Source organism: Schistocerca americana, chromosome 8, assembly GCF_021461395.2.
Source record: "Schistocerca americana isolate TAMUIC-IGC-003095 chromosome 8, iqSchAmer2.1, whole genome shotgun sequence".
Taxonomy (NCBI): Eukaryota; Metazoa; Arthropoda; class Insecta; order Orthoptera; family Acrididae; genus Schistocerca; species Schistocerca americana.
The window spans coordinates 150,577,080-150,600,813 of record NC_060126.1 but is presented as its reverse complement, the minus strand read 5'-3'; the positions used below and the strand labels follow the sequence as shown (position 1 = coordinate 150,600,813).

At 44.0% G+C, this 23,734-nt stretch overlaps 1 protein-coding gene across 1 annotated transcript in view; it reads left to right on the top strand.

Annotated features, from left to right (window-relative positions):
• The window catches only part of LOC124545177 (chondroadherin-like protein), a 186,021-nt gene that overhangs the window by 92,853 nt on the left and 69,434 nt on the right, over window positions 1-23,734 (top strand). Inside the window, exon 5 of the mRNA XM_047124016.1 lies at window positions 4,875-5,013. Within this exon, the coding sequence (XP_046979972.1) occupies window positions 4,875-5,013 (139 nt within the window). The remainder of the gene's footprint in view (window positions 1-4,874; window positions 5,014-23,734) is intronic.

Sequence of the window (23,734 nt, the reverse complement as noted above, 5' to 3'; positions counted from 1 at the left end):
TGGCAAGTTCTTGTGGTAGGGCGGTTCACTCGCCACCAAGGCGGTGGATAATGCCTGGATAGTCGCTGGTGCATATGTACATGCTGCAATACGTCCCCCCAACGGATTCCATATGTGGTCAATCAGATTTAAGATGGGGAAACGGACAGGGCAGGCCAGTCCATTCGTCGAATATCCTCTCGATCCAAGACTACTCGACCTGCGCAGTTCGATGTGGTCTCCCATTCTAATCCACAAAAATCATATCGCTGAAAATTCATCCATGGAAGGATGCACATGGGGAAGGAGTACAGTCACAATGACGCTGAATGGTGAGTGTTCCGTGTTCAAGTATGTGGAGGTCAGTATGCCCATGCAACATTATGGCTCCTCACAGCGTAACATCTGAACCACGAAAGCCATCTTGTTTGACGTCGTTCCTGGGTGGATTACCTGTCCCCACGTCTCACCATATGATGGTACATCCAGACTGGGATTGCTTTTATCGGAGAAGGGGAGGAGACCCCACTCTTCGTTCGTCCAGTCCCTTGGCTCTTGGCAACACTGCATACAGTGCCGCTGATTTGCTTGTGTTAACAGAACACAACATCCTGGTCGTCAGGCAAAGAGACCACCACCATGTAGTCGCCGTACCAATGTGGAGCGTGAGATTCCGAGCCTTGCAGGCATGTAAAAAGTGGTTTCAGCTGTACCTGATGTTTGACATGGGTCCCTTCTTGCCTGTTGCACAATGTGGCAGTCATCTACTGCTGTGGTCTACCATGGTCGACCGATTCCTCTACTTCAGGCAGCCAGTCTCTGTAGTTTGGAACACACTCACGCATAATGCTGTGAGGAACATTGAACTTATTGGCTACGCTCCTCACACTTCGTCCACGAACAATACGAGACTGGAATAGAAGGGAGAACCGATAGAGGTACTCAGGGTACCCTCCGCCACACACCGTCAGGTGGCTTGCGGAGTATGGATGTAGATGTAGATGTAGATGTACCTGTAGCTTTCTGATGATTCTCTCCACGTAATGTCATCTAAAACTTAATCACTCGTCCTTGTTGCAATGAAGGGAACCACTATAAAAACTGCTCGCTTTTGGCACACCCTGTCTTCCCGTTTCTCCAACTGCCTGGTTTTGCGGGTCAGCTCCATTTGGTGTTATACTGATGCTGACCACATTCCACGAGACGTCCAGCCTTTTGTGCGCGACTGGGGGGGCTCTGGTAACATGTTGCTGCACTTTCTCATCCGTTTCCACCAAGTAGTTAATTCACTAACGGAAAAACCTTCCATGACAAATAATATAAAGTAAAAAAAAATTTTCGGTAATCAATCTGTCTAGCAAACATATTTAAGTGCTTAATGTTCCAAGTTCCCAGGTTAATGTAAGCGCTAGAAAAGCCTAGGCAAATGTGAAGTGCTGTTACATTAATAGCCGTTATAACGAACAGCATGTTTAATGCAAGCATGTAAACGTGCATGCATTGTGTTGTGCAGGTGCTAGGTGTCAGTTTGTGGGATGGAGTTCTGTGCCTGCTGCACCTGGTCAGTCGATACAGGAACAGTTATTGCTGATAGTGGATGAGGCAGGAGCTTTTGTTCGACGATGTCCCATAGGTGCTAGACTGGAGACAGATATGATGATCGAGCAGGCCAAGGCAACAGGTCGACACACTACAGAGCATGTTGGGTTACAACAGAGGTACGTGGGCGAGCGTTATGCCATAGGAAAACAATCCCTGAAATGCTGTCGACAGGTCGGATCACCAGACCAATGTACAATTTTGCGGTCACGATGCGAGCGACAACCACGAGGGCACACCTGCAGTCGTACGAAATCGTATCTCAGACCATAACTCCAGGCGTACGTCCGGTGTGTGTAGCACGCAGACAAGTTAGTTGCCAGCCCGTAAATGCCTTTCTAACCAACACACTACCTTCACTGACACCGAGGCACACGCCGCTTTCATCAGAAAACACGACACATCCTCGCCCTGCCCTCCAATGACCTTTCAGTTGACACCACTGCAGTCACAAATGGCGGTTGTTTGGAGTCAGTGGAATGGATGCTACAGGACGCCTGGCTCGGAGCTGTCCTTGAAGTAACCGATATGTAACACATAAGAAACTATCAGCCTCGATTGCGGTAATGAAACCAACCTTTACCTAGGTTTCAGCCCAAATAATTGAGCCTTCTTCAGAAGATATACCTGAATCTATAATTTGTCTTAGAGGACATGGTCTAGAAATAAAACTAAAACAGCCTGAATAGGCGTAGTCACTTTTTATCTTCTGAAGAAGGCTCAATAATCTGGGCTGAAACCTAGGTAAAGGTTGGTTTCATTACCGCAATCGAGGCTGCACGATTGCTTACTGTGCTGCAATGTTTAAAGTACAAAACTTTTTCCCTGCCGCGATATGTAACACTTCGTTGTGTCACTTTGGTACTAACTGCTACTCTAACTGCTGTTGTAGACGCAGTACAATGCGCCACAGCAGTACGTCGAACACTACGTGCCTCACGTGGCCGTCTAGAGCCTGGTCTTCTTGTGACCGTTCCTTCCCGTGACCATCACTGGCACCAATCACGTACAGTTGTTACATCCCTGCCCCGTCTATCTGCAATACTCCGAAAGGAACATCCAGTTTCTCGTAGCCCTACTACACGATCTCGTTGAAACTCCAAGTTGTTGATAATGGCGTCTTCGTCGTCTTCAAAGGATTCTGTACTATCAACAACCCACTACGTGCCATCTCGAAAGTAACTAACGCTCACGATCGTTACAGCGCATATTTAAAGCATACCTACTAGCGCCAGTCTTACGCGACTGGCGTGAAATTTAAATGGGCGCCTTTCAGACGTAAAAACACGCCTATCAACTCTCGCACAACTACTTCTTGGTGCTGGGATTTTTTTTTTCGTCCGTTTATGTCGTGTTACTTTACGTATGTCGTATTAAGCTTTTGTGGAGTGGCTTATATGGAGCCGTATTGCGCATCCAAATCTTTTCCACGCACCATTAGGAATCGAAATACACTACTGGCCATTAAAATTGCTACACCACGAAGATGACGTGCTACAGACGCGAAATTTAACCGACAGGAAGAAGATGCTGTGATATGCAAATGATTAGCTTTTGAGAGCATTCACACAAGGTTGCCGCCGGTGGCGACACCGACAACGTGCTGACATGAGGAAAGTTTCCAACCGATTTCTCATACACAAACACAGTTCACCGGCGTTGCCTGGTGATACGTTGTTGTGATGCCTCATGTAAGGGGGCGAAATGCGTCCCATAACGTTTCCGACTTTGATAAAGGTCGGATTGTAGCCTATCGCGATTGCGGTTTATCGTATCGCGACAATGCTGCTCGCGTTGGTCGAGATCCAGTGACTGTTAGCAGAATATGAAATCGGTGGGTTCAGGACGGCAATACGGAAAGCCGTGCTGGATCCCAACGGCCTCGTATCACTAGCAGTCGAGATTACAGGCATCTTATCCGCATGGCTGTAACGGATCGTGCAGCCACGTCTCGATCTATGAGTCAACAGATGGGGACGTTTGCAAGACAACAACCATCTGCACGGACAGTTCGACGACGTTTGCAGCAGCATGGACTATCAGCTCGGAGACCATGGCTGCGGTTACCCTTGACGGAGCATGACAGACAGGAGCGCCTGCGATGGTGTACTAAACGACGAACCTGGGTGCACGAATGGCCAAACGTCATTTTTTCGGATGAATCCAGGTTCAGTTTACAGCATCATGATGGTCGCATTCGTGTTTGGCGACATCGCGGTGAACGCACATTGGAAGCGTGTATTCGTCATCGCGATACTGGCCACTTCAGTCTGGAACCGCGCGAGCGCTACGGTAGCAGGTTCGAATCCTGCGTCGTGCATGGATGTGTGTGACGTCCTTAGGTTAGTTAGGTTTAATTATTTCTAAGTCGTAGGGGACTGATGACCTAAGATGTTAAGTCCCTTTGCGCTCAGAGCCATTTGAACTGGCGTATCACCCAGCGTGATGGCATGGGGTGCCATTGGTTACACGTCTCGGTCACCTCTTGTTCGCATTGACGGCACTTTGAACAGTGGACGTTACGTTTCAGATGTGTTACGACGCGGTGCTATGTCGCAGGTCCTGTACGGGCCTTTCTGGATACAGAAAATGTTCGACTGCTGCCCTGGCCAGCACATTCTCCAGAACTCACCAACTGAAAACGTCTGGTCAATGGTTGCCGAACAACTGGCTCGTCACAATACGCCAGTCACTACTCTTGATGAACTGTGGTATCGTGTTGAAGCTGCATGGGCAGCTGTACCTGTACACGCCATCCAAGCTCTGTTTGACTCAATGCCCAGGTGTATCAAGGCCGTTATCACGGCCATTGTTCTGGGTACTGATTTCTCAGGATCTATGCACCCAAACTGCGTGAAAATGTAATCACAAGTCAGTCCTAGTATATGTTTGTCCTATGAATACTCGTTTAGCATCCGCATTTCTTCTTTGTGTAGCAATTTTAATGGCGAGTAGTGTAAGTAACGCTCACGATCGTTACAGCGCATATTTGAAGCATACCTACTAGAGCCACTCTTATGCGACTGGCGGGAAGTTTATAAGGACTTCAGATGTAACAACACGCCTACAAACTCTTGCACAACTGCCCCTTGGTGGTGGGATTTTTTTTCAATTTATGTCATGTTACTTTACGTAGCTCGTCTTAAGCTTTTGCGGAGTAGCGTATATGGAGCCGTATTGCGCACCCAAACCTTCACGCAGCATTAGGAATCAAAATAGGACTGGCGTGGGCACAGCGTGTAAGCTCGCTCTCTCATCTTGGTGAGTGTACGGCGACACGGCGGCACTGTTGGCAGGAGCTGGGCCTGGCGGGCGCGCAGCTGTCTGCGGTGCCGCGGCGGCTGCTGGAGCAGCTGGCGTCGCGGCGCTCGCTCCGGGCGCTCCGCCTCAGCGACAACAACCTCACCGCCGTGCCGGACGGCCTGCAGCTGCTCGGTGAGTGCTCTTGCCTCCATTCACATCTCACTCGGCGCGGTGGCTGATGGGAGCATTTCCCGTTTACAGTCGCTCCCATCAGCCACCGCGCCGAGTGTCAACTTCGTTTGCGCGAATGTTACTTCAGTCCGTTCACACAGACGCGATGCACACGGGACGGGGAAGTCAGATTTTGTAACGTCACAGCACGAAACTTCACGTTCCACGGCATTATGTAGCGCGCGAGACCGAATAACGCAAGTCAGACTTTTGCTTCGTGGAGAGGAACGCGTTCAATGAGATGCAAGGCCATACAACACAAGCAGTACTTGGGAGACGCCATATTTGATATCGTCAGTTCAACTGAAGCACATATTTGGTGCATTTTATAACTTAAATCTTACAAATATTTGCTGTTTCGAAGCAGCAGCGCGTTGAGGATCTCTTGACAATAAATCGTTATTGATGTAATTTCTTGCAATAAAATAGCGGGAAAGGTCATACTAGTGGTTACAGATATTTCTTATCTGATCGTTTTCGTGTCTTAGCTTGTGTCTTGGAAGTATGCCAATTCAAGGCAATGACGTATTAAAAATTTATCAAAAATCAAGCTGTATAAGTTAATACCACCTTTTGCAAATGTAATAACAGCCTTATTACAACCATACATATTTCATTTTATTTTAAAGGGGGTGTACGCAAAATTGCAGTACTTTGATTAAACTTTATAAAGTTTTCAACACAATTTAAATACATTAGACACAGTTGTTAAGAAATGTTACACACGAGTTTTCATGTTTATTGACATTATACGTTTCTAATGATAAACAATTGTAATTTTTTTCGTCAAGGTATGAACGTTCTCTTTTTGAAAACTCCATCCGAACGAAATTAATGCACTGTTGTACAAAATTTGATATATCTTTATTATAAACACTGTGGAACAGAATTTAGGTATCTTCTTTTGCTGTATATTTACAGCTCTCCGAATACATGTGAAAAAAATGCACATAATTTCACGGCTTTTCTGTAACATAAATGCCTTACTATCGTATTAAATGAATATTCCTTCCACAGAATATTTCACTATAGTATTCACTAGTTGGATATCACATTTAAATGCTCCAACGTCAGTTGTCTGTGAGGAAAAGTTACATCAAGTTTTTAAAATGTAGTTATGGTAAACCTGAATCAAAGATATAACAGTGTTCATATAAAGGCCTCACCTTCTGTGGGAAAACTGGTGCAAACCACAAGCATATTACTCTTCATTCTCAAGCAATCTTTTTCTTTGCTTGTTGTCTTCGATTAATCTGATTTTCGAACTCAGTAGCAACAATGTCAGCTGCAGCAACCCTCCTGTTATCAATTCCCTTCAATATCGACAGTGTGAAAGCGCCTTGGCTCAAATCTTAGCCTGTGTAGAGATCATAGTCTGCCAAGATGATTATAGTGCAGTAAGTACACTTCAGTGCAACGAGTTATCCTGCAGACTTCCATAAACTTTACACTTTGGTACACTTTACTCTTTTGAACACTTGGAAACAAACACCACTAACCAAAGAATACAAAATAAGTGGCAGCGATGCTATTCCACAGCCTTCTTGATCCACTACAGAAATATTCCCTGCCTAGTGATTGCGTGAAACTACAAGAAAACATACGATTAAATGAGGAAATACAGAATAAGAAAGGAGCACCAGCCCATGCAACCTTTTGCCAATTATTATTTCTACCACTCTTAGTAGTGGAATTGGAACACAATATTCAGGAATTTAAATTTCAATACCACGTAATAATGAAGACCTAATAATAATTTTTTCACAATTTTGGTCACTTTCATGTATGTCCTCTGTAACTGAATCTTTAGTGGCCACTGTAACACTAGCGCTTTTATTACAGTCCTATAAAGATCAACAGTTCACATAGTAAAACTTACTACCATGAACAATATTGAATTGTTATCATTACTTACATTTTTAAAATTCTTCTAGTCATATGCCTTAGGTCTTCGTACATGTAGCTTTCACTGTCACAAAATACACACATCAAATAATATTTTGCATCACCTCGGTTCCAGAACTTGTACAGAAAATTTGAATAGTGACCAACATAAACATCATTTCCGCCCTTTTTATTCCTCATGGAAACCACACATTGCATGTTGTAGCACCATATGGCGAGACCTTCAGAGGTGGTGGTCCAGATTGCTGTACACACCGGTACCTCTAATACCCAGTAGCACGTCCTCTTGGATTGATGCATGCCTGTATTCGTCGTGGCATACTATCCACAAGTTCATCAAGGCACTGTTGGTCCAGATTGCCCCACTCCTCAACGGCGATTCGGCGTAGATCTCTGAGAGTGGTTGGTGGGTCACGTCTTCCATAAACAGCCCTTTTCAATCTATCCCAGGCATATTCGATAGGGTCCATGTCTGTAGAACATGCTGGCCGCTCTTGTCGAGCGATGTCGTTATCCTGAAGGAAGTCATTTACAAGATGTGCACGATGGGGTCACGAAATGTCGCTCAAGAAAACCAATGCCTCGTGAATATTTTGCCGATATGGTTGCACTATTGGTCGGAGGATGGCATTCACGTATTGTAGAGCCGTTACGCCGCCTTCCATGACCACCAGCGGCGTACGTCGGCCCCACATAATGCCACCCCAAAACGGCAGGGAACCTCCAACTTGCTGCACTTGCTGAACAGTGTGTCTAAGACGTTCAGCCTGATTGGGTTCCCTTCAAAGACGTCTCCGACGATTGTCTGGTTGAAGGCATATGCGAATGTGATGCCAATCCTGAGCGGTCCATTTGGCATGTTTTTAGACCCATCTGTACTGCGCTGCATTTTGTCGTGGTTGCAAAGATGGACCTCGCCATGGACGTCAAGAGTGAAGCTGCGCATCATGCAGCCTGATGCGCACATTTTGAGTCTTAACACGACGTCCTGTGGCTGCACGAAAAGCATTATTCAACATGGTGGCGTTGCTGTCAGGGTCCCTCTGAGCCATAATCCGTAGGTAGCTGTCATCCACTGCAGTAGTAGGCGTTGGGCGGCCTGAGCGAGGCATGTCATCGACAGTTCCTGTATCTCTGTATCTACTGCATGTCCGAACAATATCGCTTTGGTTCACTCAAAGACGCCTGGACACTTCCGTTGTTGAGAGCCCTTCCTAGCGTAAAGTAACAATGCGGATGCGATCGAACCGCGGTATTAACCGTCTAGGCATGGTTGAACTATTGACAACACGAGCCGTGTACCTCCTTCCTGGTGGAATGACTGGAACTGATCGGCTGTCGGCCCCCTCCGTCTAATAGGCGCTGCTCATGCATGTTTGTTTACATCTTTGGGCTGGTTTACTGAAATCTCTGAACAGTCAAAGAGACTGTCTCTGTGATCAAGTATCCACAGTCAACGTCTATCTTCAGGAGTTCTGGGAACCGGGATGATGCAAAACTTCTTTTGATGTGTGTATATTAACGTTATTATGATGTTTAAGTTCGCTGCCATGTCACCATTTCCTGTACTCTGTATTGATATTGTGGGATTCGAAGGTATTTCCTATTGTTTTGGAATAGAATGCTACTGCTGTCGTTGATAAGCCTGCCCTGGCTCTCTCGTTTTCCATTCCAGATGGTGTTTATAAGATGATGATGAACGTTCCTCATATTTCGACTGCTAATCCATGTCCATTGACCATTAATTTTGCTTTCCTCGTTTCGACGCCTGTCCTGAGCAGAACTGCTGTCCCCCGTCGTGTTTCAGCATCTGTATTGGTGAAGGCCGAATGCTGGTACCCATTCTACTTGTGACGTGTCTACTACTTTTAGTAGAGCTATGCTGGCTGTGCTACAAGGTGTGTGAAAGAGCGTGTAATTTAACTGTGAAGCTCATAGTGTTGACGTTACATCGGTGATCGCATATTCCGTATTTCTGTGTACTTCCAAGGCGTTAGGCGTCTTGTGGGGTGAGTCTGGTATTTGATATGGCCTTAGAATGACGTACTCAGGTTTGTCGTTCGTTACTTTTGTTATGTATCCGACGCCTCCGCATCCGATGTACCCATCTGTACTGCTTTGTTTTCTTGGCTCAGCCTTGATCGCCTGGAGGCTCAAAATTGCGCCTTTCCCAGTTAACTTTGTTTTGCTTCGTCAAGGAATTCCTTTAGGATCTGCGCTGTTTTAGATACCTATGTCTTCAGGTTGTGTTCGCGCATCTCGCTGTGCGAGGTGGGCGCTGGGTTCGGCAATCTGACTGCCTCCAGCGGTTTCCTGGACGGCTGAGCTGAGCTCCGTAATTGTCTGCCGACGAGTGGCTGGTGTGGGGGCCGGTTCGCTCTCCATTGTGTTATCGCCCTTGGAGTCGGAGCAGACGTTTCCCCTAGCGCTACCTGCGCCGAGGCTGGGCGGCTTCACATCTCAGCGCTCTAGTGTAGCTGGCTGTGTCTCATTTTCTCACCTTGGCAGTTGAGCTGGCCGTTTGCTAATTGGGCATGTTTGTCGTGTATGTTCTGTGGAGCTGCAGATGCAGCACATCTGAGGCTGGCCATTTTACTGAAGGACACCTCTATTGTCAAAGGCGGCATCTGTTTCTGTAGCTGACCAATCGGACGCCCGAGTCTACCTTTCAAATACCCTCTGCATCTCGGAAGTCTCTGGTCACGGATAAAAACTCTCCATACGCTCTCAGACAATGTCCTACCTCTTCATTAGTGCCTCAAATGGTAGGTTATACACCTTTACGTTTAGCATGCTGTGACCGCCGCACGAAATTTTTATTTCGCCAACAGCACCGTCCCTTTGCTCGAACTTCCGCCGTTCGGTTACTAAAGCTCCACATCAGATTTCCAATCTGAGATTTAAGGAGCTACACATTGAAGTCCATCTGTAGCCAATCTATTTCGTTGTCATTGAGCTGTGCAGCGGCTTGCGTTGGTGCTGTTTGTAGGTTTCTGCTCTGTTGGAGGCCAGACCGTATCGTTTAGTTGACATGGTTGCGGTTGTTTGTCTTCTTCTCGTGTTGACTGGTGCCACTTGGTTTCGCAAGTGTTGCCTGTCCGCTAGTGGCAGCAGCGGCCGTTATCGATATGTAGTAACTGTGGCCCTATCTTTGGACTGACATCGTGGTTCTACCGCGCAGTGTCAGTGTGTAGTTCAGTTGAGGACTCAGTCCGTACAGTGCGGGAACGTGCCGGGACTGCTGGCGGTGCGCATTGACTGCCAGATGGAGGGTGCACGACTTCGACGTAAACTTGATCCAGCAAGCCTTAAGATGAGTGCATTTCAATCAAAGTGCAATCCCACAATTCTCCAGTGACTTGGGTTCCGTGTTGCTGCCAGTAGCGTCGCCGAGGCAAAGAGCAGCGAGTGGAGTGCTTGGAGAAGGCGGATCTGATTAGCTTTCCCGCACTTCTAATTACTATTTATTGCTTTCAGTTTGTTACTATTTGATAAGTTCAACCAGTGGTATTTTTCCTGCCTCGTGGCCACCAACATCCCAGGTACCTGCCCTGAGGGTTTGTATGTAACAGCAGTGCAAGTTTCCTCGCCATGCCGCTGCTGTCCAGTGTGCGCGTATTTTTGACAGCTTTCTTAATTGTAGGTTGGTTGGTCATTCTTCTACTCTGATGGTAGTGATTCGTTTCTTGTTCCGGGCACTCTAAGCACAGTATTCTGCAGGTGGAGTCCAGATCGCCGGTTCTGGCTTTGGCGTATATTTACATCTTTGCATTTGGTTTGAAACTTTCTGGCAGATTAAAACTGTGTGCCGGACAGAGACCTTTCGCGGGAAAGTGCTCTACCGACTGAGCTACCCAGGCACAACTCACGCCCCGTCCTCACAGCTTTAATTCCGCCAGTACCTCGTCTCCACACAGTTTTAATCTGCCAGGAAGTTCCATATCAGCGCACACTCCGCTGTAGAGTGAAATTTTCATTCTGGCTTATTGGACATCAGATAGCCTCAGCTAGATCATCATTAGTCATTCGTTAGACTGTCACAAGTCTGAGTTACCATCTTCTGAAGTGAATGCAACTCTTGTATAACGTCTCGAAAAGAGGCTGTTACATGAACATCGCCGGCCGGTGTGGCCAAGCGGTTCTAGGCGCTTCAGTCTGGAACCGCGTGACCGCTACGGTCGCAGGTTCGAATCCTGCCTCGGGCATGGATGTGTGTGATGTCCTTAGGTTAGTTAGGTTTAAGTAGTTCTAAGTTCTAGGGGACTGATGACCACAGGTGTTAAGTCCCATAGTGCTCAGAACCATTTGAACCATTTTTAACTCTTGGCTGCCTAAGTCGTCGCTCGCGAAAGTTGATTTTTTGTTTTTTTTTTTTTTTGTTGCCGGACCTACTCAGACGTCGATTCCTGGTGCACCCTCTGTTACTGGCTCTTGTGTTTTATTATTGTATTTTCGTTATCATTGTATGTTTCTAAATTTTTTTATGGTATTGCCATTGTTGGCGTTACAGCAGGTTTAAATGTTTGTGCTACCAAGTTTACCATCATTCTGTCTGACCTGTTTGGTGATCAGTTGCCTGTCTTTTTGAATTAACCTTGCTATTGTATTCCTGCTTTATAGTATGTTTGTTAAATTTTTTTTATAATTGCCTTTCCTGGCGTTAACTGCCTACATCCGTGATTGTGGTTACTTGCCTTAAAATTCTAATTAGCATCACATTGGCTTGTTTCTAAAACATCATTTTCTGTGTCTGTATTTTATGCTCATTTGGTAAATTGTAACGCACTGAAAGCGCTATTAATTACACAGTCGTTTATTCCTTCATTAATAACGTGTGATATCTTTATATTGATGAGTCTGGAGCTACCGTTTTAAAAGTGTTTAATTGCAAAAGGGAACCAACAGCAACTGATTACGGCCCCGTGCACAATCTTAACCGAATCCTGCCTTCCTTGACTACCAGGTTAGTCATTTTTCAGTTTGTGATGCGTCCACACCTGGATTTCATAAGACGATGGCATTTCGTAATCTGGGTTGAAAGCACACTGCAGCGTGGTGTTTGTTCAGCTGAAAGCTGCCATATTGCTGGTGTGAATCACCAAATCGTTGAAAACGGAGAGAGAATCGCCGACGGCGAAACAGCTGCCGTGAGGCGCGGCGTGGTCAGCGGTTGGTGTCTACCAACCAACCACCTTCTGCTTACCAGTCTAGTATGCTAACAATCAGGCTATAAGTGACAGACGTTTTTTCACTGCTGCTATTCTTCTAAAACCTGCCGCCTTTATACATGCCACGGGTTCTACGAGGTGTGAGAAAGGTAGTGAGTGATTTTTTATCTACTAAAGTTTTTATTTTTTTTTGTTTCAAACAACAATGTCGCCTCCTTGAATGTAGTTGCAACTATACACCTGCGAAGTCGGTGTCCCCAGTGTTGGTAGCACTGCTGAAATGTTTCAACTAATAGGGCCTTCAGCTTTTCCGTCACATTCTTTTCAGTTCTGGCCTGCATCCCAAAATGACATTTTAAGACATTTATTTAATTTCGGGAAAAGAAAAAAGTCACAAGCACTCTGATCAGATGAATAAGGAACTGTGGAACAGCAGGAATGCCTTTTGAGGTAAAATATTCTGCGATTGCTGTGGCCATCTGTTATGGGTCGTTGTCATAATGCAGCATCCACCTGTCTACATCTACATCTACATCTACATCTACATGATTACTCTGCAATTCACATTTAAGTGCTTGGCAGAGGGTTCATCGAACCACAACCATACTGTCTCTCTACCATTCCACTCCCGAACAGCGCGCGGGAAAAACGAACACCTAAACCTTTCTGTTCGAGCTTTGATTTCTCTTATTTTATTTTGATGATAATTCCTACCTACGTAGGTTGGGCTCAACAAAATATTTTCGCATTCGGAAGAGAAAGTTGGTGACTGAAATTTCGTAAATAGGTCTCGCCGCGACGAAAAACGTCTTTGCTTTAATGACTTCCATCCCAACTCGTGTATCATATCTGCCACACTCTCTCCCCTATTACGCGATAATACCAAACGAGCTGTCCTTTTTTGCACCCTTTCGATGTCCTCCATCAATCCCACCTGGTAAGGATCCCACACCGCGCAGCAATATTCCAACAGAGGACGAACGTGTGTGGTGTAAGCTGTCTCTTTAGAGGACTTGTTGCATCTTCTAAGTGTCCTGCCAATGAAACGCAACCTTGGGCTCGCCTTCCACACAATGTTATCTATGTGGTCTTTCCAACTGAAGTTGTTCGTAATTTTAACACCCAGGTACTTAGTTGAATTGACACCGTTGAGGATTGTACTATTTATCGAGTAATCGAATTCCACCGGATTTCTTTTGGAACTCATGTGGATCACCTCACACTTTTCGTTATTTAGCGTCAACTGCCACCTGCCACACCATTCAGCAATCTTTTCTAAATCGCTTTGCAACTGATACTGGTCTTCCGATGACCTTACAAGACGGTAAATTACAGCATCATCTGCGAACAACCTAAGAGAACTGCTCAGATTGTCACCCAGGTCATTTATATAGATCAGGAACAGAAGAGGTCCCAGGACGCTTCCCTGGGGAACACCTGACATCACTTCAGTTTTACTCGATGGATTTGCCGTCTATTACTACTAACTGCGACCTTCCTGACAGGAAATCACGAATCCAGTCGCACAACTGAGACGATACCCCATAGGCCCGCAGCTTGATTAGAAGTCGTTTGTGAGGAACGGTGTTAAAAGCTTTCCGGAAATCTAGAAATACGGAATCAACTTGAGATCCCCTGTCGATAGCGGCCATTACTTCGCGCGAATAAAGAGCTAGCTGCGTTGCACAAGAACCATGTTTTCTGAAACCATGCTGATTACGTACCAATAGATCGTTCCCTTCGAGGTGATTCATAATGTTTGAATACAATATATGCTCCAAAACCCTACTGCAAACCGACGTCAATGATATAGGTCTGTAGTTCGATGGATTACTCCTACTACCCTTCTTAAACACTGGTGCGACCTGCGCAATTTTCCAATCTGTAGGTACAGATCTATCGGTGAGCGAGCGGTTGTATATGACTGCTAAGTAGGGAGCTATTGTGTCAGCATAATCTGAAAGGAACCTAATCGGTATACAATCTGGACCCGAAGACTTGCCCGTATCAAGCGATTTGAGTTGCTTCGCAACCCCTAAGGTATCTACTTCTAAGAATCTCATGCTAGCAGCTGTTCGTGTTTCAAATTCTGGAATATTCCATTCGTCTTCCCTGGTGAAGGAATTTCGGAAAACTGCGTTCAGTAACTCCGCTTTAGCGGCACAGTCGTCGGTAACAGTACCATCGGCACTGCGCAGCGAAGGTATTGATTGCGTCTTGCCGCATGTGTACTTCACATACGACCAGAATTTCTTCGGATTTCCTACCAAATTTCGGGACAATGTTTCGTTGTGGAACCTATTAAAGGCATCTCGCATTGAAGTCCGTGCCAAATTTCGCGCGCCTGTAAATTTTAGGCAATCTTCGGGATTTCGCGTTCTTCTGAACTTCGCATGCTTTTTCCGTTGCCTCTGCAACAGCGTTCGGACCTGTTTAGTGTACCATGGGGGATCAGTTCCATCTCTTACCAATTTATGAGGTATGAATCTCTCAATTGCTGTTGCTACTATATCTTTGAATTTGAGCCACATCTCGTCTACATTTGCATAGTCAGTTCGGAAGGAATGGAGATTTTCTCTTAGAAAGGCTTCTAGTGACACTTTATCCGCTTTTTTAAATAAAATTATTTGCGTTGGTTGCTGGTGAATTTGGAAGAAATGGCATTGAGCCTAGCTACAACGACCCGTGATCACTAATCCCTGTATCAGTCATGTTCTCTATTAGCTCTGGATTGTTTGCGGCGAAGAGGTCAAGTGTGTTTTCGCAACCATTTACAATTCGCGTGGGTACGTGGACTAACTGCTCGAAATAAGTTTCGGAGAAAGCATTTAGGACAATCTCGGAAGATGTTTTCTGCCTACCACCGGTTTTGAACAAGTATTTTTGTCAACATATCGAGGGACGGTTGTAGTCCCCACCAACTATAACCGTATGAGTGGGGTATTTATTTGTTACGAGACTCAAATTTTTTCTGTTCAGCAACTATATCATCGGAGTCTGGAGGTCGGTAGAAGGAGCCAATTATTAACTTAGTTCGGCTGTTAAGTATAACCTCCACCCATACCAATTCGCACGGAGTATCTACTTCGACTTCACTACAAGATAAACTACTACTGACAGACACAAACACTCCACCACCAATTCAGCCTAATCTATCTTTGCTGAACATCGTCTGAGACTTCGTAAAAATTTCTGCAGAACTTATTTCAGACCTTAGCCAGCTTTCTTTACCTATAACGATTTCAGTTTCTGTACTTTCTATTAGCGCTTGAAGCTCAGGGACTTTCCCAGCACAACTACAACAATTTACAACTATAATTCCGACTGTTCCTTGATCCAAGCACGTCCTGTATTTGCCATGCACCCTTTGATATTGCAGCCCACCCCGTACTTTCCCGAGGCCTTCTAACCTAAAAAAAAACGCCCAGTCCACGCCACACAACCTCCGCTACCCGTGTAGCCTTCAGCTGAGTGTAGTGAACTTCTGACCTATTCAGCGGAACCCGAAACCCCACCACCCTATGGCGCAAGTCAAGGAATCTGCAGCCAACATGGTCGCAAAACCATCTGAGCCTCTGATTCAGACCCTCCACCCGGCTCTGCACCAAAGGTCCGCAGTCTGTTCTGTCAACGATGCTGCAGATGGTGAGCTGTGCCTTCATCTCGTAAGCAAGACCGGCAGCCTTCACCAAATCAGACAGCCGCTGGAATCCAGAGAGAATTTCCTCAGATACAAAGCGACACACGTCATTAGTGCCGACATGTGCCACCACCTGCAGCTGGCTGCACCCTGTGCTCTTCATGGCATCCGGAAGGACCCTTTCCACATCCGGAATGACTCCACCCGGGATGCACACGGAGTGCACACTGGATTTCTTCCCCTCCTTATCCGCCATATCCCTAAGGGGCCCCATCACGCGCCTAACATTGGAGCAATGTCCGAGGTCTCAATCGATTCACTCTTCTCTTGAGCCTTCAAGGACATCACTCTAAAACACGTAGTTGACAGTTTATACAGAAGTAACAATTTCACAAGAGCACGTACTAGTTCGACGTTTTCGTTGGTTTCTGAATCTGAAGGTTCAGCTTCAATGCGTTCTTGGCCTTCCAAATATGATTTGTGCTAGGGAAAAACTAGTGCTCTTGAAAAGGGTTGTCCCCATAGGCCTGTTTCAAATTTTCAGATGTCATACTCGCGGATTCCCGAAGCCTAACACAGAACTTTATGGTATAACGTTGCTCTAAATTCCACTACTCCATTTTCGTAACACACAAGAAAAACATCTTCACTGATGGCGCTCTCAAGAACCACGTGAAGGCTGTACGGTGCTGAAACTCTGACAGAGCATCGGAGAGGGATAAACACACCATTCTACACAGAACACAGCATTGCCAGATCACTCGCAGTGTTGCCTTTCTCATTACGTTTCTCACACACCTCGTATTTCACACAGGCTGGTTTCTGCTGTGTGTGGCGTTGTCCGTGTCCCATCACGTGGAAGTGGATCATTGTGCCCGCTGTTTTAGTCATTGTTTGAAGCTTCGTCTATTTTCTTTAAACAAATATAAACTGGTATTGACTTACAAAAATTTTCACTATGATGCAATAGTTTAAAATAAAATTAAAACTGCAAAAAGAAATTTTATTCCATGCCTGGAAGTTTAAGTGGTTTCATTCGCTGTTATTTCATTCACAATGCCTGGATATAAATTTGAGTTTATAATTATTTAAACAGTTGACAATACTGGTAGGTAATTTTTGGATTCATAGTACAAAGGTGTCTTGGAACGCCCATAATCATTTGTAATCACATACGATTGTCTCTAGTCAAAGTACAATAGTTCAGTTTTTACACTTAACACTCAGATTCTTGATGCTCTGCAATATTCACTTGACGTTCTGAAACTTCTATTCTGAACCCTGCTAACTATTTTACTAAGACTAGCTTAAAGTCCTGTACGATTTATATTAGGTTTTGGGTTTTTATCATAGTTACTTTTAATATAAGAATGTGAATTATATTCCCAGATAAATATATAACTGTAACCTTAAATAACAAAATCTGGGTATTCAACCGCCTGAAGTAGTAGAATATTGAAACGTAAAACTTTAAAACATGTAAATGCTTAAACATGAAAAATACCTATTTTAAAATTTTACCCCCACTTATGTCCATGTCTCAGACTCAATTTTGAAACATTAATACATTAAGAAGCTGAAGTATTCCACCTAACTTAAAACACACAAAATATTTAGGAGACTGCATGTTACTTATCAGCTAGTTAATTCTTAAAACCTGAAGAGAATTTAAAATATGACAACATTGTAATTAAAATAAAAGATTAAAACCTTTTAGCTTTTAGACCTTTAAATTTACATCTTTAAACCATAAGATACTACGAGTGTTTATCACCTTTAACACGTGTCACATTGGTCATGACAGTTGTATATATGGTGACAATTTACATTATTTCTTCATTGTTTCCATAGGTGTTAATGCTGTCTTGCTTTTTTGTACTGCCCTTGGGATCTTGCCTGCAGCTTCAACTAAGTATTTCCGTATCTCTGAATCCCACATCGATTGATTTAAGTCATCTTGTGACAGCTGGATTTGCCATCTAGGTTCCTGTCTGTTGCACGTCAAAATAATGTGGCGTACCCAGACGTCCACATCTGCAATTACCTTCGTAGCCTTGCTTTATGCGGTTTATGTACATTGTGTATGGTCCACAGCTTTTTAGGAAGTGGCTCTCTTCTTTGATTGGATCATGTTCCATACGAAATCCTTCCTCGATGTTAGGGAAAAATGAGTACAATCTTCTAACGTTAGCGCTGGCATCGTAGTGTTGTTGTCAGGCAGTCACCCTGCATCTTTTTCGTTATTTTTTTGTGGGTATGCCTTCCTAATCTCAGCCAATATGTTCAACTCTACATTTAACGGTAAGGTCAATTGAATAGGTGACAAGCAACAAACACTGGGCTTCGATGTACGTTGTTCCAAAGGCTCCTGATAGCTGTACTACACTTCGATGTCCTCGGCGAGAAGCATTTACGATAGTTGATAGGTTTAGTCTGTGTGCCCAATTACTTGCAGCGAAAAACACTATGGACTCTTATAATGCATAGTAATAGGTCTTAAATCGGAATTAGAGGCATTCTGTATTCGACGGTATTTATTCTCGCCAGTTTACGCGGTATTGTGACTGCCTTTTCTGTGACCAGTCTTATGAGGCTGTTTATGATAAGTCTGTCATGCAAGTGAACTTCTAGGTATCTAGTAATCTGCTTTCTTACGATGTTGTTTCCAAGACGTGTAGTAGGGTCTTACCACAAGTTACCTTTCATTAGCATGTATAAAGTCTTGTTCAGGGCTATGCTAAGCTTATTCTTCCAGCACCACTAGTTCATTTCAAGGATTGTTGCTAGCGTTGCGTTGAAAGTCTGCTCTTGAATCGTCGGCATATCCCACTATCCCGATGGTGTTTGCGTCCTACTCCCCAAGGTTAACGAGTGGAACTATTGTTATGTCCCAAAATACGTGCCCTAGGTGGATCAAACTGTGGACATCCCTTTGTTATTTTATTTAATAGTTGGCAGTTTCCTGCTCTCCGTTGTACCACTATCTCGGCGGTAGTCCCTTTAACTATGATACAGGTATGCTGGTATTTGCAACTTCTTAGGCGCGCAAATAATGCGGGCCATCACATATTGTCGAATGCACTTGGAATATTTATCAGTATTACGAGTCCATATTTCCAGTCTGTTTCGTGAGTTAGCCGTAATGCTTGTTTAATGTGATTCACAGCGTCTATTGACTTGTTCCTTTGGAACCCGAACTGGTTATCACTGAAGCCCGTAAGTTCTCTGTGTGCTTTTAAGAGGTTAAACGGCAGCCGTTCTTGCGCTTTGCCTAAGGTCGGATTTTTTTTTCTATGAACTTGTTGATAAGATGTGTATTGGCTGTTTTTAAAGTCGCTGGTACGTATCGTAATATCAGAGCTTCATTTAGTATTTCTTTTAGGAATGGTGTTATTTGTTGAGGGACCTCTAGAATCCACCAGCTCCAGGTGTTTTTTTCCTTCATTTGAAAAACTGCTATTAGCACCTCCCTTTCTGCAAAAGGAAAAGTTGCTGTCCCAGTCTCATGGTCAGCGTCTAGATTTCTCCACAATTCTGTATGCTCTGGGCCATCTGACATCCAGTTATAGTCTAGGAGAGGCTTGTGAAGCAGTGCTCCTCCAGTGCTGCTGTCTTATGACGATTAGTTTCTCTCTGTATTTAGCTTTTGCTCTGTAGTCTCTCGGTACTATGTTTTCCTGCACAGTTAATACCCTGTGGTAAAATTTACGCTTTTCCTAGAGTCCCGACGCAGTAGTGTAAGCTCTTGCATTTAATCTATTCTTAAACTTCGGAATTGCTTGGTCCTGCGCTCTTACTAGCAATTGCGCGACGACATGTACTGTGTGGTCGACACTGCTTTGTCCCATGTCCAAATTAGCTGTTTCCATTATTGCCTTACTTTTGCCCAGTTTGCTTTTTGCAAGTTTAATTGCTTGTCATTGTAATTCTCCCTCTAGTAAGTTGCCTGCAGCTCTATTACTATTGCGTCGTGATTGCTGTGTGTCAGATACTGATGTACATCCCATGTATGACAGCAAGGGAGTGCTGTGATTGGCTACTGCGATATCTATGTTGCTTTGTACCCTGTTGTCAATAGCTGGCGGTTGTCCTGTATTTACGACATACTGGTTGAACTCAGCAAAGGCCGCGATGATGATTTCCCCCTCGTTACTGCATCACAAGTGCTACCATGCCAGAGTGCTGACCGAACATTTATATCAGCTAGTCAACAGCTTTCTCCCCTTTGCATACTTTGCCGCTGTCCATCCACTGCACATATGGTTGGATCACGTTGAAGTATTGGGCATGCACTGAAGCTACAATATAAGCGTCATGAGAGCTCATTACTCACTAGCCTGCTCTCCATCATGTTAAGTTGAAGTAGTCTCAGTTGTTTCCCGTTTTCACGATAACTCAGACGGCATTTTTCCGATCAGTCGGTCGTGTAGTTGTCTGTTGGTGGGGCACTCTGGTCCTTCGCTTTTTTGTAAGTTATGGTTCTTTGTTTACATGGGATGCAGTCCACAGGAGATTCAGTAATATGCAATTTGCTTTTAAATGTCCTGTTTCTCCACAGTTGGCGCCAGTTATCTGTGTCTCTTGGCGTATTTAGTCACAAGTCCCAGAACACAGCACTTTGTTACTACGCCATAATCCTCTACGTTCGGTGCCATGGAGTTGGTAAAAACATTTTCTTTATTCAATAGAATTGTATAAACTTTTGGTGTGACTTCCAGAATTATATTTGTTGTGTTTCGTCCTTTGGGCCTGCTTTGAACTTCAAATTCTTCTCTGGTTAGATTGTCAACCAGGTTTAGTTCGTGGAGCTACATGAATTCGTCCTCAGTTACTGTCCTTGGAACCTCGTACATAACTACGCGCTGTTTGTGCTTTTTTCCTCTCTTCACACTTAGTATACATTGTCCTTGTCTTTGCTAGGAGATTCTTGCAGTCTACTTATATAGAAATCTCTAGAATTACTACCGTTGGTGTGATTCTAATCGCTTTGATTTTTAGTTTTCACTGTTCTGGGTCTATTTCTGTAGTCATAGTTTGTCTGACTTCGTCCACGTCTTGATTATTAGTAGGTCTTATGAATATTATCGTGGCCTGTTTTTCTTTGGTCTCTTCCTTCTGTGGTGGTTTTGCTGTATTTTTGGCTTCCAGCTGCTGCAACAAATACGGAGGACTACGCGAAAATTTTGTTTTCAGTACTTCGAGCTCGATTTTCATTTAGTGCCTTTCGCAGTTCGTCTTCGAAGTACTGTATTTTTTCTTTGGCATTGGGTACAGAGTCGCAAAACAACTCAACTCCTTGTCTTTACCTCCGATTTTCTTCTAAGCATGTCATCTGTCCCTCTGGTCTTTAACGGCCGAAGGCTTCAGGGGCCGTGATCCCTGTACCAATATGCACTCTGAGGTCAGTATTTCTACTCGTTGCATCAGTTTAGTGTTCTCTGTGCTAAGTGCCTCTACTTACTCTTCTAATTTTGCCTGTTGTAGCACTGATTTCCATATTTTGTTCTTCACTAGAGGAGAAGTATTTGAAATGCCTTTTTGCTTCAGAGTTCGGCCGAGATGTCGCCTGTGCACCACAATGGCTATATTTTCGGGATTTGATGAGCTTTGTACGGCATCAAAGGTCGCCATGTTAAGCCCTGTTGTTTCGTCATCATATATGACTTGTGTTGGCGTACTACTGAGTTCTGGATCACAGAGTTTAGTGTAACTGCTAGTGCACATTCTTGCCATAGTAATTATATGGTACTGCTTATAACTGAATCACGTATTCAAATTCTGAGTTCATCTTATGGCTATCAATGGGCGGAAACAAAATCTCTGTAGCAAATGGATATTAGAAAATGGCCGTAGTAACATCCTTACACTGTGAAACTGCTGGAGTACCAACTTGCCTGAGGAACCGTTTATTTCCAGCGACATAAAATTTTATAGAGAAATACATACCCATTTCTTTAACAATGGAATTAACTCAATGTCGTCAATTACATGTTATATGTATTATCACCAATGAAACTACACAATCAAACTAGTAACAACAACAAAATCAAACGCTAAGAGTCTTAACACAGTTGAACATAACGTATGCGTTTAGTTTTTAAAAGTAACACTAATAACACTGTAACCAATGTCGCAGTCTAAAAACAAATATTTACAAAATGCACAACAATTTTTCAGCTAGTCCTCAGAGTAGAAAAACCACTGCTTAAGGGGGAGACGACATTATTTTTAAATCTAAAGGAAAAAGGGCACTCACAGTGCCAATGTCAGTGATGACCAATCCAGAATGTATTGATGTATAGACATATGCTGATGAAAGTTTGACTGAAAGGAATTGTCACAGAGTTCATATTTTCACAATTAGAGTGTTCAAGAGTATAGATTTACGTCGGAAAGAACAATATCTGACAACACAGTTATCCAAATTATCTGTTCTAAACCATAATGCGTGTAAGGATTCGATTATTATGTATTTCTGCAACTGAAGAATTATTCCTGATGACTTAATGATTTCATCAGCCTTGACTTCCAATCTCAGCAGACCAAAGTTAGTGTTAGTTTATTACAAAATCATTTTCCGTAATTTCATGACGAAATCATTTCAAAACATACTTCTTTCAGCATAGGAAACATTTCGCACATATTATTTTACGTTGAACTTAAAAGTATGTGCGTTCTTGAGAATATGTGGCACAAATTGAAAGGTTCGTTGGTGGTGAATGTAAAGAATTTGTCTTTACAACATGTAGCCCCTGTTTAATTTTGCTTTTCTTTTATTGAAACTGTTGTCATATAGAATATAATGTTGTTCCTGTGAATCTCTTGAGCTGTTTTGCTAACTGTTTTCCCACAATTTTATTCATAAAACCTCAACGATGTGAACTGTATGCATAAGCAAGGCATTTTCAATTTCATTTCTTGAACCATACACTTGGTAGTTATTCCCACCGTACAAGAACTCAAGGAATTGATCGATGAGAGCATAAACAACAAAAAAGGTCTAACTTATGTCAAAAATGGTTCAAATGGCTCTGAGCACTATGGGAATTAACTTCTAAGGTCATCAGTCCCCTAGAACTTAGAACTACTTAAACCAAACTAACCTAAGGACATCACACACATCCATGCCCGAAGCAGGATTCGAACCCTCGATCGTAGCGGTCGCGAGGTTCCAGACTGTAGCGCCTAGAACCGGAACGTATGTCCTGAAATGCATTGTTTCCATGCTAGAGAACATTTGTTCAATCATACGTTGTTACAGAGACGAAAATGGTTTCTATGTGCCTCAATGCATACATGTTCTGTCTCTCACGTTTACATAGCCCAAGCTGCATCCGAACAGTGTCAAAGGCAGGATGAATACACTGCTCCAATGTCTCCACATCTGAAATAGGCTCAGCACACACGATACTTTTGAGATGTTCCCAAAACCAGAAGTCGTGTGGGTTGAGATCTGGTGAACGAGCATCCATGCAACTGGACCCCCTCATCTGATCCATCGACCAGGGTAGACACGATGCAGATACACCTGTACGTTAAGGGCGAAGTGGGTTGGAGCACCCTCATGTTGCAGCCACATAACCCTTCGAATCATCAATAGCATTTCTTCCAGCAGGGGAGGCGAAGGAAACGTCGGTAGGTCTGGTCTGTTAAGCGACGTGGAAGGCAGACTGGTCCCAAAATATGGTCGCCAATTATCCTGGCCCACACATTCCAGCTGCACCGATGCTGATGATTCACTGTCACCGTACCATGAGGGTTCTGTATACTATCTCACACATGACTATTGTGAAAGTTGAAAACACCTCTCCGCATAAAGGTGGCCAACTGCCTGGTACTGACACGCCAGTCGCCTTCCACAGTGTTAATTACACTTTCTTCCATATCTGGTGTCCGAACATTTCGGGTACGTCCTACACGATTTCATGCTTTCTGAAACAACCTTGTCTCAGACAAATAGCGAAAAACT